General features: G+C 39.8%; 1 protein-coding gene across 1 annotated transcript; it reads right to left on the minus strand.

The window, feature by feature from the left end:
- Nucleotides 1-319: 319 nt before the first annotated feature.
- Nucleotides 320-13260, minus strand: LOC109041378 (uncharacterized). The gene is made up of 3 exons (XM_019057722.2): nt 12948-13260; nt 11368-11415; nt 320-3191 (listed from the first exon to the last, which is right to left on the minus strand). Exon 3 carries the CDS (start codon nt 3186-3188, stop codon nt 1302-1304), a length of 1887 nt encoding a protein of 628 aa, XP_018913267.2. The 5' UTR covers nt 3189-3191; nt 11368-11415; nt 12948-13260; the 3' UTR covers nt 320-1301.
- Nucleotides 13261-13566: the final 306 nt, after the last annotated feature.

The following is a 13566-nucleotide window of genomic DNA, read 5'->3' on the forward strand; positions in this document are numbered from 1 at the left end:
CAAAACTAGCGCAGAGGATCGAGGTTTTTTAATTGTGCAAGGAGACTAACCAGACAAGGCTAAATTACACCGGTGAAAGACATGAAACATGGAACATGGAAGTTAAAGCTGCTGCAAAACGAACATGAAGCCAGGAACGGGCAACCCGCCAGGAAAGATTCAAAACAAAGCAGGAGGATAAAAGTAGATCTGAAGGTAATTTTCTGATCTTTTTAAGTGTGAATTCCATTTTCTTAAAAATTGAGAGGAATTAGAAGCACATCTTGAGCTTAAACTTTACACTGTTCGCTCCATATTATTGTCAGTATAATATTTTATCTTTTGTTATTTTCTTTTCTTCATCACGCCTGAATGGCGGTAAATTAATTAATTTAAAATAAAAGTAAAACATTAAAATAATACCTAATATAAGAAGCTGCATCATAGCTGATTTTAACACCCAAACACTTGGATCGCATTTTGCAAAAAAGAACCACTAGCATTGCACTGTTGCTAAGATTGTGCCACTTCTTTTGTCTTGGAGGAAAACCCCGATCATCCATTACTAGTTTCTATTTTACTCGCTAAAAACTGTAAATATAAGACAAAAATTACCATCTAAATTCCATAGTTTTTCACGATTTCCGCAATTTTATTGCAAAAGATGAAGTTGCACAATCATAGCATCATTGCAATGCAAGTGGTTCCTTTTTGCAAAATGCAATCCACTTGATGGTACGAAAACGTTTCATGCAATCCACGAAGCATCCACTGTGTCACTCCAAGAATACCTATATCGCCCAACAGAGTGATTCCGCGACTTTTAGGCGAAAAATATAGAGTAAGAGTAAATATTCCTCTTCTCCCAGGCTTCCCATACAACATTTTATAGATACATTGCGTCAACTGTATGAACTTGTTAAGAATGCAAGAAAATCTTGTGATCAGAAAAAATGTGATTGTGAGTATAATTGCTCAATATTCAAGGTGAAATCCACAAACAGTGAGAATGGCCTCGCTGACAAGTACTGCACATTGTAATTTTAAAGGAATGTTTGGTATAACTTGCTTTGTTTTGCTCAATTGCTTACGTAATCTGGCTTTCTACTCACTTCCCAAGTCTAATTAGACATCTGGTTATGCTACAAAATTGTACGTCCTTATTTTTGAAAAAATTCTTAATTTTGAATAATGTTCCTTCGTCATGTTTATTTTTGTACAGTGATTAGATTATGCATTTGTCAGTGTAAATTACACTTTGTGATTTGATGGTGGGAGAGTTTGGTGGGATGGTCGGCAATTTAACTGAATGTAAATACATTTTAGTTTTTCATCTTTTTACGTTTCCGCTTTCTCACTCGAGTGTGCGTCAAAACATGAGCATTGAGACTACTCTTCCACATGAAAGAAGCTGAACAATGAATACAACTATATGATTTCTCACCAGTATGTGTGCGCAAATGTGCATTTAAATTACTCTTGCAGCTAAATGCGCTGGGGCATTCACTGCAGGTGAATGGTTTCTCTCCGGTGTGCCCGTACATGTGACGTTTAAGGCGGCTTGCTGTGGCGAATGAAGAGGAGCATTCTTTGCAGGAGAAGGGATTACCTCCGGTGTGAGTCAAAATATGAGTTTTAAGGGTGAGCTTGCGGGCAAAAGAGACTGAACAATAACTACATCTAAAAGGTTTGACGCCACTATGCAATCTCATATGGCATCTCAAGTGACTAATCTGGAGGAATGATGCAGAGCATTCATTGCAGGTGAACGGCCTCTCTCCGGTGTGCGTCAAAACATGACTTTTGAGAGAGATTTTGTACTTGAAGGCAACTGGACAATGTGGGCAACTATAACGTTTTTCACTCCCGTGCGTTTTCATGTGGGTGTTCAAGAAACATTTCAGGGCGAATGATGCGGTGCATTCGTTGCAGGTGAATGGTTTCTCTTGGGAGTGAGTCAAAAAATGGGTTCGAAGGGTTTTCCTGGTTTTGAAAGTGGCTGAACACTGACTGCAACTGAAACGCCTTTCACAACTGTGCGTATTCATATGAATTTTCAAGTTTTGAAATTGGGCGAACGACGCGGGACACTCACTGCAAGAGAATGGCTTCCCTCCGGTGTGAGTCAAAATGTGATCTCGAAGACTGCTCCTAACTGCAAAGGACGCTGGGCAGCGACGACATCTAAACGGTTTCTTACCGAGGTGAGTATCCATGTGACTTGTTAAATTGCTTCTTAGGGCAAATGATGCGGAGCATTCACTGCAAGAAAAAGGTTTCTCCCTATTGTGCTCTGATCTATGTTGTTTGCCAGTTCCGTTCTGCGTGGACGAGGCTCCAAGATGAGGTTTCTTAAGACAGCGAGTACGAATGTGTCTACTTACACTGCTTTTTGTGGTGAATTCCGCAGAACAATCATTGCAGGTGAATATTTTTAGAGGGTTTTCTTGCGTGGAGGGGGTAGAACAAAGATTGCCCTTCTGCTCATCGATTTGTTTGTTAATAAAATTCTTCTTGCCTATGAAAAGCGGATCTTGTGGGCTACCTTGAGTGGCAGCACGGTCCTTCAACTGACATGGAGTTGGGAGAAGTGACGAAGGGGGTTCGCGAAAACCTACGAAAGAGGGTTTCGGAATACATACTTTATTCGCAACTAGGTGTGTTATTTTTTGCATTATTCGTGAACGCAAATCATTTAAATTAATAACAGACTTCGGTAAAGGTGTCTGTTCAGGAACTGTCGAATGTTGTGGTAGCTGTGAGGGGAAACTTACAGGTGTCTGTTCAGGAACTGTCGAATGTTGTGGCAGCTGTGAGGGGAACTCGAGTTTAATATCAGTACTTGAGTGTAAAGGATTGCACGAATCATCTTCAAAATCTGCTGGTTCTTCTTTGATTATGCTCTTGATGACCGTCTGAAAATTCCGTTGCAGTTGATTTTGAAGAGTACATTCTTCTGAGGAATGAAACTGGTCCTCCTCGTTCTTCGGGATTCGTAAGGCTAAATCAATGGAATTGGATACCTGGCTGAGAGAATTATCCGATGAGCTGCCTTCCTGTTTAATGAACACCGGATGACGCTCCTCTGGGTCGATGTGCGACACAGCCATTGCTTGCTTTTCGTCAGGAACATCATCACTTGCGAGCCTGGGTTGGCAAAGGTTCACATTCTGGGGTGGTTCTTTCATATCTGTCCTTTCTTCTTTCATGACCTGAACAAAATAAAATTTCAAGATGACTTTAAGCTATGATGCGAAAAAGGACCATCGAGCGTAATGCAAAACATTATGGCTACAGAGTTACGTATTTAAGTAATTGAAAATTCACAGGTATCTTTAATTTTTCAAATTTTATGTGTAAAATGAATTAAAGACGAGGACTGAGCACGAGGTTATTCTTGGTTTCTAAACTGAAGAATTATTTGAGAAAACATGACAAAACAACCTAGTGTGCCAAAATACATGTGTTTAACTGGGAAATACCGCCAGATGACGTCACAAGGCGGCAAATTTTCTCACTTTTAAATGTATTTTTCTACAATTTCCCATCTCAGAAAAAAATTATGAAAAATACTGCGAATTCAGCTCACTAAGCGCTCTCAGATAAAGCAATGCATTTTTTATATGCAAATTCTCGATCAATGCATGTGAGTAAATCAAGCCATGCATCCCAGTGATGTGAATCAATTTACATGCTCGTAAAATTTTTTTTTTTCTCTCAATACTTATTACTTACCCCACCCCTGCGTCCTGCGTGCTCCCTTTTAAAATTGCCACCCACATATGCCCCTTCCTTTTTCTATCCACTTCCTAAGAGAGAGGGAGACCTGTGGCCTAACATGGTTCTAAACTGGGAAAAAGGTCAAACCCATCAGTCTTTTCCAAACAAAGAACACGCCAAAGAATAGTCGGCGCTGATGACAGAATCTTCTGTTCAAAAGGCTTTCTTTGTTATACTAGAGGTGTCGTCAGCCAAGTCGACGGTTGTTCACTTTTGGGTTGCAAGCGTTTTCGCGTCACTACTATCCACGCGAAAACATCCGACTCTCGCAAAAGCAAGAACACAAGCTTAGATGTGTTTTTTTAATACTTTCAAACCTCGTAACACTTTAGTCACACAGAAATCACAGCCACATAAAAGTCGCAAATCATAACTGATAAATAGTTCTTTTACGATACGATCATGAGACGGATGTTTTCAAGGTGGATAGTAGCGAACGCCGCTTCTTGCAGTGGCTCAAATTCGTTGTTGGCGCTTGCAAACCGAAAGTAAACAACCGTCAACTTAACTGACGACATCTCTAACAGAACTTTTCTGTTGCGAGAACAGAACTTTGGTCGTGGGCTCACAGTACCCACTTGAGGAATCCCGAGCCGAACGGACGAAGAAGGCGGGAGCGACGATAGTTTTCCCGGAAAATCTAAAGGGGTGGCAGCAACCTTCTAGAGGATTGGACTAGAGTACCTGTATACGGGAGAGTATTGCCATTTCAATCCTTTTACCAAACAAAAAGTATGCCGCTCTCTGATTGGTCGGCGATTAAGGAGACCCAGAGTTGGACCCACGTAAACAAACCCTGGCCCCTCCGCTCCTAGTTTGGACCAGTGTAAACAAACAAGATGGCGACAAAGTTCTAGATGTGATTTAGGATGTGATAGAAATTTTTACGATCAACTTCTGAATTGAGTTCGGATCGAACTTCGATTAATGTTTTTGCCGAAAATTAAGCTTTGAGACTGATAGTCATTTACTTCTCAGCCGATAATACTTGCTCCTCTGGGTCGGGTTTGTTTACATTGGTCCAACTTTGGAGCTCCGAGATAGCCAACAACGGATGAACCAATCAGAGAGCAGCATAGAGATGAAAATACTCTCCCGTATACAGCAGGTATCCCCGGTAGGTATGTACTGTAGGTCGGACCGGAGACCCAGCCGCCGCACAGTGAATCGAATCAATTAGAGAGGTCGGACATTAGTCCAGGCGCCTGATAAGTCTACCTAGAATTTTGGGTACACAGCGATTTTTTTGGCTTACTTTATGTTTTTTGGGTCGCTGAATCCGAATCTGAAGTTTCCTACCGCGTATCTGGTGAGAATTTTCCGCCATTTTGAAAAAATAGTCTGATAAGGCCTTTTTTTGTGGTTTTCTTGATATAGCGGCTACGCATGAGAAAAAGTCCCGGATTCAGTTAATGTTTTGAATAACTGACATAATTTGAAAGAAAATGGTGTATACATATGCTAGGTTTGCTTAAAAATTGAGGACGATACAGCATCGTGAACATCGCGCCCATTCACGTTTTCGCGGCGCACCCGTCAACGCGCGATCCGGCTCGCCGCGGTCAGCCAAGTTCCGAAGCGTTCCGAAGTTCCAAGATCCGAGGTTCCTCAATTTTTAAGCAAACCTAGCAGATTCATACAGCATTTTCTTCCAAATTATGTCAGCTATTCAAAGTATTAACTAAATCCGGGACTTTTTCTCATGCGTAGCCGCTACATCAAGAAAACCGCAAAAAAAGGCCTTTTCAGGACATTTTTCAAAATGGCGGAAAATGCTCACCAGATACGCGGTAGGAAACTTCAGATTCGGATTCAGCGACCCAAATAACATAAAGTAAGCCAAAAAAATCGCTGAGTACCCGAAATTCCAGGTAGCCTCATTTTTAGCTACCAGGCGCCTGGACTACATGGATTTTTTGACTTAACTTCAAATATTGATGTTTATTTCGTCACATTAAATTTAAAGAGGTGCACATGCACCTAGACGAAAATTTCACGAGGAGACCAACGGAGCCACTTTTAGAACCTCAAAGTTTTATATGAACGGAGTTACATGCGTTTAAAGTTTTCAAATGTTGTCCGATCTCTGCTATTGACTCGATCTACTGTGCGCCGCGCCGGGGTTCCGCTGACCGGTTTTCGGGGACGTTAGACACGGATGAACCGCGGAACGGGGAAGGAAACCTCAAAGTCACGCCGCCTGTTCAATAATTTTCATTATAAAGATTAAATTCGTAGGTGCATCAATACTTGAAGAGGAGCGGCTGGTTATTAGTGCAATCATGATAAATGGCAGAAAAGAATAACTCGGATTTCTGATTCAGTTGTGTGTTTTTGCCCGCCCTGTGATTGTTAAAGCGCTATGCCCTCACTATGTTGGATCACACAATAAATTCAATGTCTGTCCCATGATAAGTTCACATTAAAAACTTTAGGATAACGAGGATTGCATTTTCAGATACCTTGACTTTAAGAATTTTTGGCTGAAATGTAAAGGATGTCTAGGCAGAAAATATTAAGATTGGGACAAAAAAACTAGTCAGTTTTTACGATTCAACAATACATGCAAGTTGGTTAGAGAATAAGTCACCTACGGTCATTTTAGGGCTTGAGAATTTGAGTTAATGATCTTCTGAAACTGTGTATTTGAAGATATAAGATGCCTCTACTTCGAACCGCAAGGATTTCTTCGAAGAGTAAACTGACTTTTCAAATATTGTAGGATCTTGCAGTATAAGTTCATTATTAAACTGACCAATTATTTTGGGGGAAAAAAAAAAAACTGATTAAGCTGGCGGTTGAAAGAATTATGTTGATGATCTCGACGATTGGCTTCTTTCATACTGTGGATCCGAAAGTCCTGCAAAGAGTGCAGAAAAATCTGCGGCCTTGGCTTCGAAAAACCAGGGATTCAGCCTAAGCGTAGATGACATGACATTGTGCGAGTTATAGCAGTAATTTTCACTAAAAAATAGCGCGTTCCTGGTAATTTTCTAAAGATTAAACGCAATACCATTAACTTTCTAAGAATTTAACGCTTTCACAGTGCTTCTTTCGAAGCTTCAACACTTTAGAAATTGTGTTTCGATAAATTCAACGTTTACACGGTAATTTTCTCAAGAATTCAATGCTTCCGAGCTAATTTCGTGAAAACGATCGTTCGCACTAATTTTAGCAAAATATCCACATCCTTGTTTTAAGTTTCCGTAAAAAGTAGTGCGTTTCGCGTTCAAACTTCAGAAAAAAACCGAGTTTTTATTTCACGTACACTGGAAAAAGAAACACATTGGATCTTGAGTCCAGACTCTTAAAAACATCGACAAGAAAAAATACTGTTGATTCAATCGGATTTTTGCTTAAGTCAAGAACCAAGCCTCTTAATATGAGTAGATTCCCTTTTGATTTAAGCAAAAATATGATTGAATCAAGAGTATTTTTTCTTGTAAATGTTTTCGAGAGTCTGGACTCTAGATCCAATGTGTTTTTTTTTTCAGTGTAAACAAGCGTCCGGTTACACGAACTGAGAGTTGGGTTAGGCGGACCGAACAGTTGGGATGATATGGAACACAATGTTCTTTTTCTGACGTGGCGCTGCAAGTTCATATCTTTTAGGGAGTCAAAATAGTTGTATCACGCGTTTCGCCCCATCTAACTTTTCTACTCCTGCGTTAAAGTCTCTGAGCCGGCCAAGAAGATCTTTTGTTATCCTTCGTTTTGTAGGAATGCAATTTTACCTCTTTAGAAGTCGCAATAGTTTTATCACGCGTTTCGCTTCATCTAACTTTTTTACTCCTGCGTTTAAGTCTCTGAGCCAGTCGAAAAGAGATTCTACTTCATTTTGTGGAATAAGGCTATGCAATTTCATCTTCTTCGAACTCGAAATAGTTATGTATCACGCGTTTCGCCCCATCTAACTTTTCTACTTCTGCGTTAAAGTCTCCGAGTCGGCCGAGAAGAACTCTTGTCCTCCTTCATTTTGTACGTATGCAATTTTACCTACCTACTTGGCAGTCGCAATACGATGGTGAAAGTGCAGAAGTGCTTGTCTCAATTTTGACAGTTTTGAGTTAGCTGCATAAACGTGTTGTTGAAGATGTCGTCTATCTGCCGGCAAGAGAATATAATCGAAAAAACCGGGAAGTCACCTAAAGCCGTACATAATTTTTCGCACATATCGGGCTTAAGTAAAGAAACGCTTATCTCGTTCTGGCCTCTTCTTTGAGCCAGCGCGGCGCGCCTTACGCACAACGCGCGCTCCTCAAAGTTCCCCGCCAACAGCATGTATCAGCTGTACATCCTCACGAATTATTACCTTTCTACGGAGGAACGTAGACAGTTTTTTCACTCTCCTGGAAAATCGTGTTTTCCGAGATTTACACTCCTGCACTTTCACCATCGAATAGTTGTATTTGTATCACGCGTTTCCCCTAAGATCTATCTAATACGAATCAAAGTGCGACATCTCCTGGCGGCTGGGGAAAGTTTGTACCCAAAAGAAAGTGCAAAATTTAATTTAAGTTCTAAATTCCCTGACTTTTTCCTAATTTTCCTTGAATTTTGGAGAAACTCCCCGATCACTGGCGCTGAAACTTTTTAACTTTGCCCTGACTTCTGACACGAAAAAAAAAAGAGAGAAAATCATGGTGTCAACGATCACGGTGTCAACAAACAAAAAATTATCATCCTTATGAGTAAAATTAAATAAAAGTTAAGTGCACAGGAGAGGTCTGGGTCACGTACGGTTGGTTAGATTAGATTAGAACACAAGAAAAACAAGACTTGAAAGTTGAAAGATGTTATAAGGGGAAGTTTTAAGTTTTGTTGACGTCGTGATCCGAGAAATCTCGGTAAAATTATTGACTCTCTCGGTAACTTTACTGGACCTTGGTAAAAATGCCAATATTTTTTATCGACTGTGGTAGAATTACCGAGATAAAATGGCAAAGTTACCGGGAATTGATTACCAATAAAAGTGGTATTCTTACCTGAAAAAAAAAACAGTAAAAATACCCGTTTTTCGGTAAGCCTACCAGTCTGTCTTGGTAAAATAAGTGAGATGGTAAAGGTACCAACGGACCTTGGTAAAAACGCCGAGAATTTTTTTTCAGTGTAAAAAGATAAATATAAATACTAAATAATAATGACAACCGAACAAGAAAATAGCAATATGAGCGAATAACAAAGCACTAAACCGCAAACTTAACTACCGTACCCGACCTAACATTTTGTATGCTAAGGAGCTAAACGAGAGAAGTTGGCCCAAAGGGCCAACTTAATTAGGGACTTACATTTCTCGACGCTACGAATCCGCGATAAGCTTTTCGAGTGAGAGCCCCCTTGAACCCACCTAGGCATCAGGGTGGGATTGTTGACCAAGCCCAAGTGACTCCTGTCAAATCACTTCTGATTGGTCCCAATCACCACCCACGCTCACAGTCCTCCAATCCGGGAGACCGATGAGTGCCTCGGAAATGCAAGACAACGGGAAAAGAGAAACTGCATTCCACTGCACCCAGCTGCAGCCCTCCTGTGTTTTCCTCCCTTGCGTCTTACGGCCAGTTTCTTGGAGGAACGCAAAACGAGAGCAGCGAGCCAGCAAGTGCGGTGTTGCCAGATCTCCTCTCCCACTGTCTCCCATTTCCTGGAGGGTTCCAAAGGGACTCTCAGGCCTCCCGTAACTTGCTAAGGTCGAGCACCCTAGCCTCACTGAAAAAAAATCTCGGTGTATTTACTAAGAAAGGGGTAAAATTACCAAGAATTCAGGGTTCTATTTGATCCCAGTTATTTCTTGGTAAAATTACCATTTATGGAATTGGTAATTTTACCGAGAAATCTCGGTAAAATTACTGACTTTCTCGGTAATTTTACTGAGCCCCGATAAAAACGCCAATATTTTTTATCGACTGTGGTAGAATTACCGAGATAAAATGGCAAAGTTACCGGGAATTGATTACCAATAAAAGTGGTATTCTTACCTGAAAAAAACAGTAAAAATACCGGTTTTCAGGTAAGCTTATCAGTCTGTCTTGGTAAAATTACCACTAAGTGGTAAAAAAAGTGAGATGGTAAAGGTACCGACGGACCTTGGTAAAAACGCCGAGAATTTTTTTTCAGTGCTTGTCTCTGGGACCTGGTTACGGTCAGTTTTCCACAAAATTTCCCACCCATCTAAAAAAATGACGGTTTTATTGTTATCTTTAGATATTTGACTTTTGGCCCCTCAAAATGTTCCTTCCTTCCACATTTTCACGCTACCGGGCGGGCGCATGATCAGGCATTTTCTGCATCTCTGCAATTTACATGCTACCTTGAAAATGTATCAATCATTTCATGCTTGAGTCAGAAAAAAATGAACGGCACGTATATACAAGATCCATGACTCGATATCAGTGCTCTTTGCATGGTCCCATGTTTAGGTCCCACCAGAGGATGAGGAAGAACGCAATAGTGTAATTTTTTTGGTAAGTACATGAACATTAGAGGACAAGGCAGAAAAAAATCTGACAAAGAGCAGATAGTTGTTGATACTTAGATCCTTTCGAAATGAAAAGGCGCACAAATCGTGGAATCAGTGCTCAAGGCACGGCACTCGCTTTTATTTATAAAAAATTCCCCAACACTTGGCAACGCTGATACGCGAAGTCTAGCCTATATATTCAAAACTAGCTTTCCATCTATTTGTCTTAACATTGGGGTTATCCTGGAAAACTGAGGGAGAATGAGTGTACTTCATTAAAAATAAATGCATCAAATCGTTAGCAACAGCCGTACCAATTGGTAGTGCACTGTTTAAAAACTTAGCACACTTCCTCATAGGGCTCCTATTATAGGGTATGACCTCTATGCTGCCAGGCTAAAGAAAAACGCTGTATGAACCTTCAGATGTTGCCAAATTTCCTTTGATGTAACACAAATTTTCTGGTAAACCCATGAATAATTTCCCTCCAGTTTTTCAGATAATCTTATTCGCGAGTTTATCTAAAGTTCCTGAAAAATTTTAGGAAAGATATGCATAACTTACCACAAAAATTAACATTTTATCGAAGGAAATTTGACAACGCTCGAATGTTCATACAGCGTTCTTCCTTAGCATGGCAGTATGATACAAAGACTTTTCAAAGTTAGGGTTCTACGGGTTAGGGAATTAGAAAAAAATTTGGAAAATCAATGAATTTTGCTCTGAATCAGGCAAATTCTCAGGGCTATGGTTCAACATCAGAAAGAAACCTCCACTGTGCGCCGGCACTGTGCATCAGCCTTGCTAAGTTTTGGGGAATTTAAAAAAAAAAAATTAGTGTCATGAGTACTGAATCCACGCTTTTTGCCATATTTTAACTTTGAAGGATCTAAATATCAACACATTTAATTTCCTGACTTTACTTGGTTATTTCTATTGCATCGGTTGCTACAAACCATGAATGATTCAACTATATGAAATAAAGGAAGTAGAAGAAGTAAATAAATAAATAAAAAAAATAAAAAAACTTTCTAGTTTTCATTTTATTCAAAAAGCTTTTGAGTTTTACTCAGTTGCTCACCCCCCTCCAAATTCTAGGTTGTCCTCACTTGTGCCCGGTAAAAATGCAATTAAAAACAGAAAACACTCACCTATAGAGGGTTCAAATAAGGCACAGGCATTCTTCAGTTCCAGTCATCCTGAAACAAACATTAGAATCATCAGCTTTTGGTACATCAGCAGTGCATAATTAAGTAAGCATTTCAATATACTTAATTCGATACTGCTGCGGCACAGTTAAAGTGATGATGACAAGTCGCTACAAAGTTTGCAGGAAAGAAATGAGTTCTTCAATAGTTGGGCTTGTGACGAATAACATGAGTTTCAGAAAACGACATTTTAAAAGAGAAAAAGTGTGCCCTTCCTGAATACTTGACTTGTTTTTCACCCAAAAAGGAACTCTTGGCAAATGGAGCCTATGAAAATAGTGGAGCAAATGCAGATTTTAGTTATTTCAACGGGCAATTACGTTGTTTAACGTCAGTCAGGGTAACTTTGTGCCAGGCTCGGAATTCACTATCTTTGTTTGCTTCTTCTTCTTCAGATTTCAGATTGCCAACTTAGGCATATTAATAGAAAGCTTAATCCTCATCTTTCCTCAGAATTCAACAGTTGGTAGTAGTCATGGAGTAATGGCCTGGCACAAAGTTACCCCCGATGGCACAAAGTTACCCTGACTGACTGTATTCTAAATCCATATTGTTTCTTGTTTGTTCTATTACTCTTCTTAGGGTGATTCTACAAGATCCAGGGACAGACCTACCCTCACGTTGCGCTATCTCACAATTCGTGTCTTTTAGAAGGAATAATTATTGTAATGTACATGATGGTACAAGAAACCAATCCATAGCATTTTGCAACATTAAGTATTAGACAGTAGAATGACATCAAATTGGTGAAGATTCATTGAAACTTTATATTGAAAACTACCGTAATGTTCGTTGCCCTTTGCCTTAATTAATAAGAGAGAGACAGCGATAATACCTAACTCTCTCTGCCACATGGAGTCAATGAGCAATGTCCGTTATGATAGATTCAGACATAAATTTACAATAATTCACTGATTTGATGTCATTCTACTCATAACATATAGATAATGTTACACATTATGGTTCAGTTTCTGACATTACTTTGTGTATTACAATATTCGTTGTTTCTCAGAGAAACAAACTGTGTAGCAGCACAACATAAAGGCAAATCTTGTTGTATATGTGACAGATGCACGTTGTGGCTGGCAGCAGGGACGAAAAGAGTGATGCACTGCACATAGCCGATGGAATGGGGCTAGAGGGACAGAGGGCGCTTCTAGCAGTGGAAAACTCAACTCCCAAAGAAAATGACCAATAAGTGATAAGAGTCCTGAATCTTTCTTAAATATTTCCGGATGCATTTTCATGGTAATCCAGTGTTCATTGCGATCTGAAAGAGTCTGGAATCTTTCTTTTTGTTGATCTATTCTATCACTCTATCAGGATGATTTGTTAGATAAAGTTTTGCAACAAATAAGACTACATTAGTCTGGAGAAAGTAAATTCCAGAATTCGTGCTCATAAGTTTTTGTAGCGGACACCAAAAAATGCCAAAAATCGAAACAAAAAGATCGACGTAAATTTGAATCATCTGCAGATGAGAGCGAGTAGAGATTTTTGTAATAGAACTAAAATTTACTTACTGCGAGTTTGTTTAGGTCAGTGGCTTAAACCCATCACGTAATTAACGACCTACTTCTCAGAATTATGTCCGAAGAGTCGCGTGGGCAATGATTATTGACGGATGAATGGATGATTGAATATGTGCACTCGCAGGATGCACCAAAGCAAGGCACCACAGTTTTGCGACTAAAGTTGATGTTCACATTAAAAAAGTTATCGGCTGACTTACTAGCAACTAGCTACAACTCACGGTAAAATTCCTAAAAGTTCACGTACAACTTGTCTCTGCGTTCAACAGGTTTTTAGAAACAAAATGACTTCATAACCTCAAACATCGTTCCCTGTTTGGGACAGACCTGGACTGGGTGGACTGGGAACGTTACGTTTGCCGAGTTCCATACGTTCCCGCTCTTGAAATATGAATTTAAAGCGCCAATTTTGAAATTGCGCTCTTTTTTTAGGGGAGCGCAAAACGTTGATGCAAAGCGGAATGGCGATTATATATTCATCAGTTTATCAAAACTTGCAAATGAGTCACATTATACTTTTGATACTCATACGTTTCGTTACTGTTCGTGAAACCGAGGCAAACCTGATCAATAAAATTATAGAACAACGATGAGGAAAAAAATTAAGAAT

Source organism: Bemisia tabaci, chromosome 9 (genome assembly GCF_918797505.1).
Source record: "Bemisia tabaci chromosome 9, PGI_BMITA_v3".
Lineage (NCBI taxonomy): Eukaryota > Metazoa > Arthropoda > Insecta > Hemiptera > Aleyrodidae > Bemisia > Bemisia tabaci.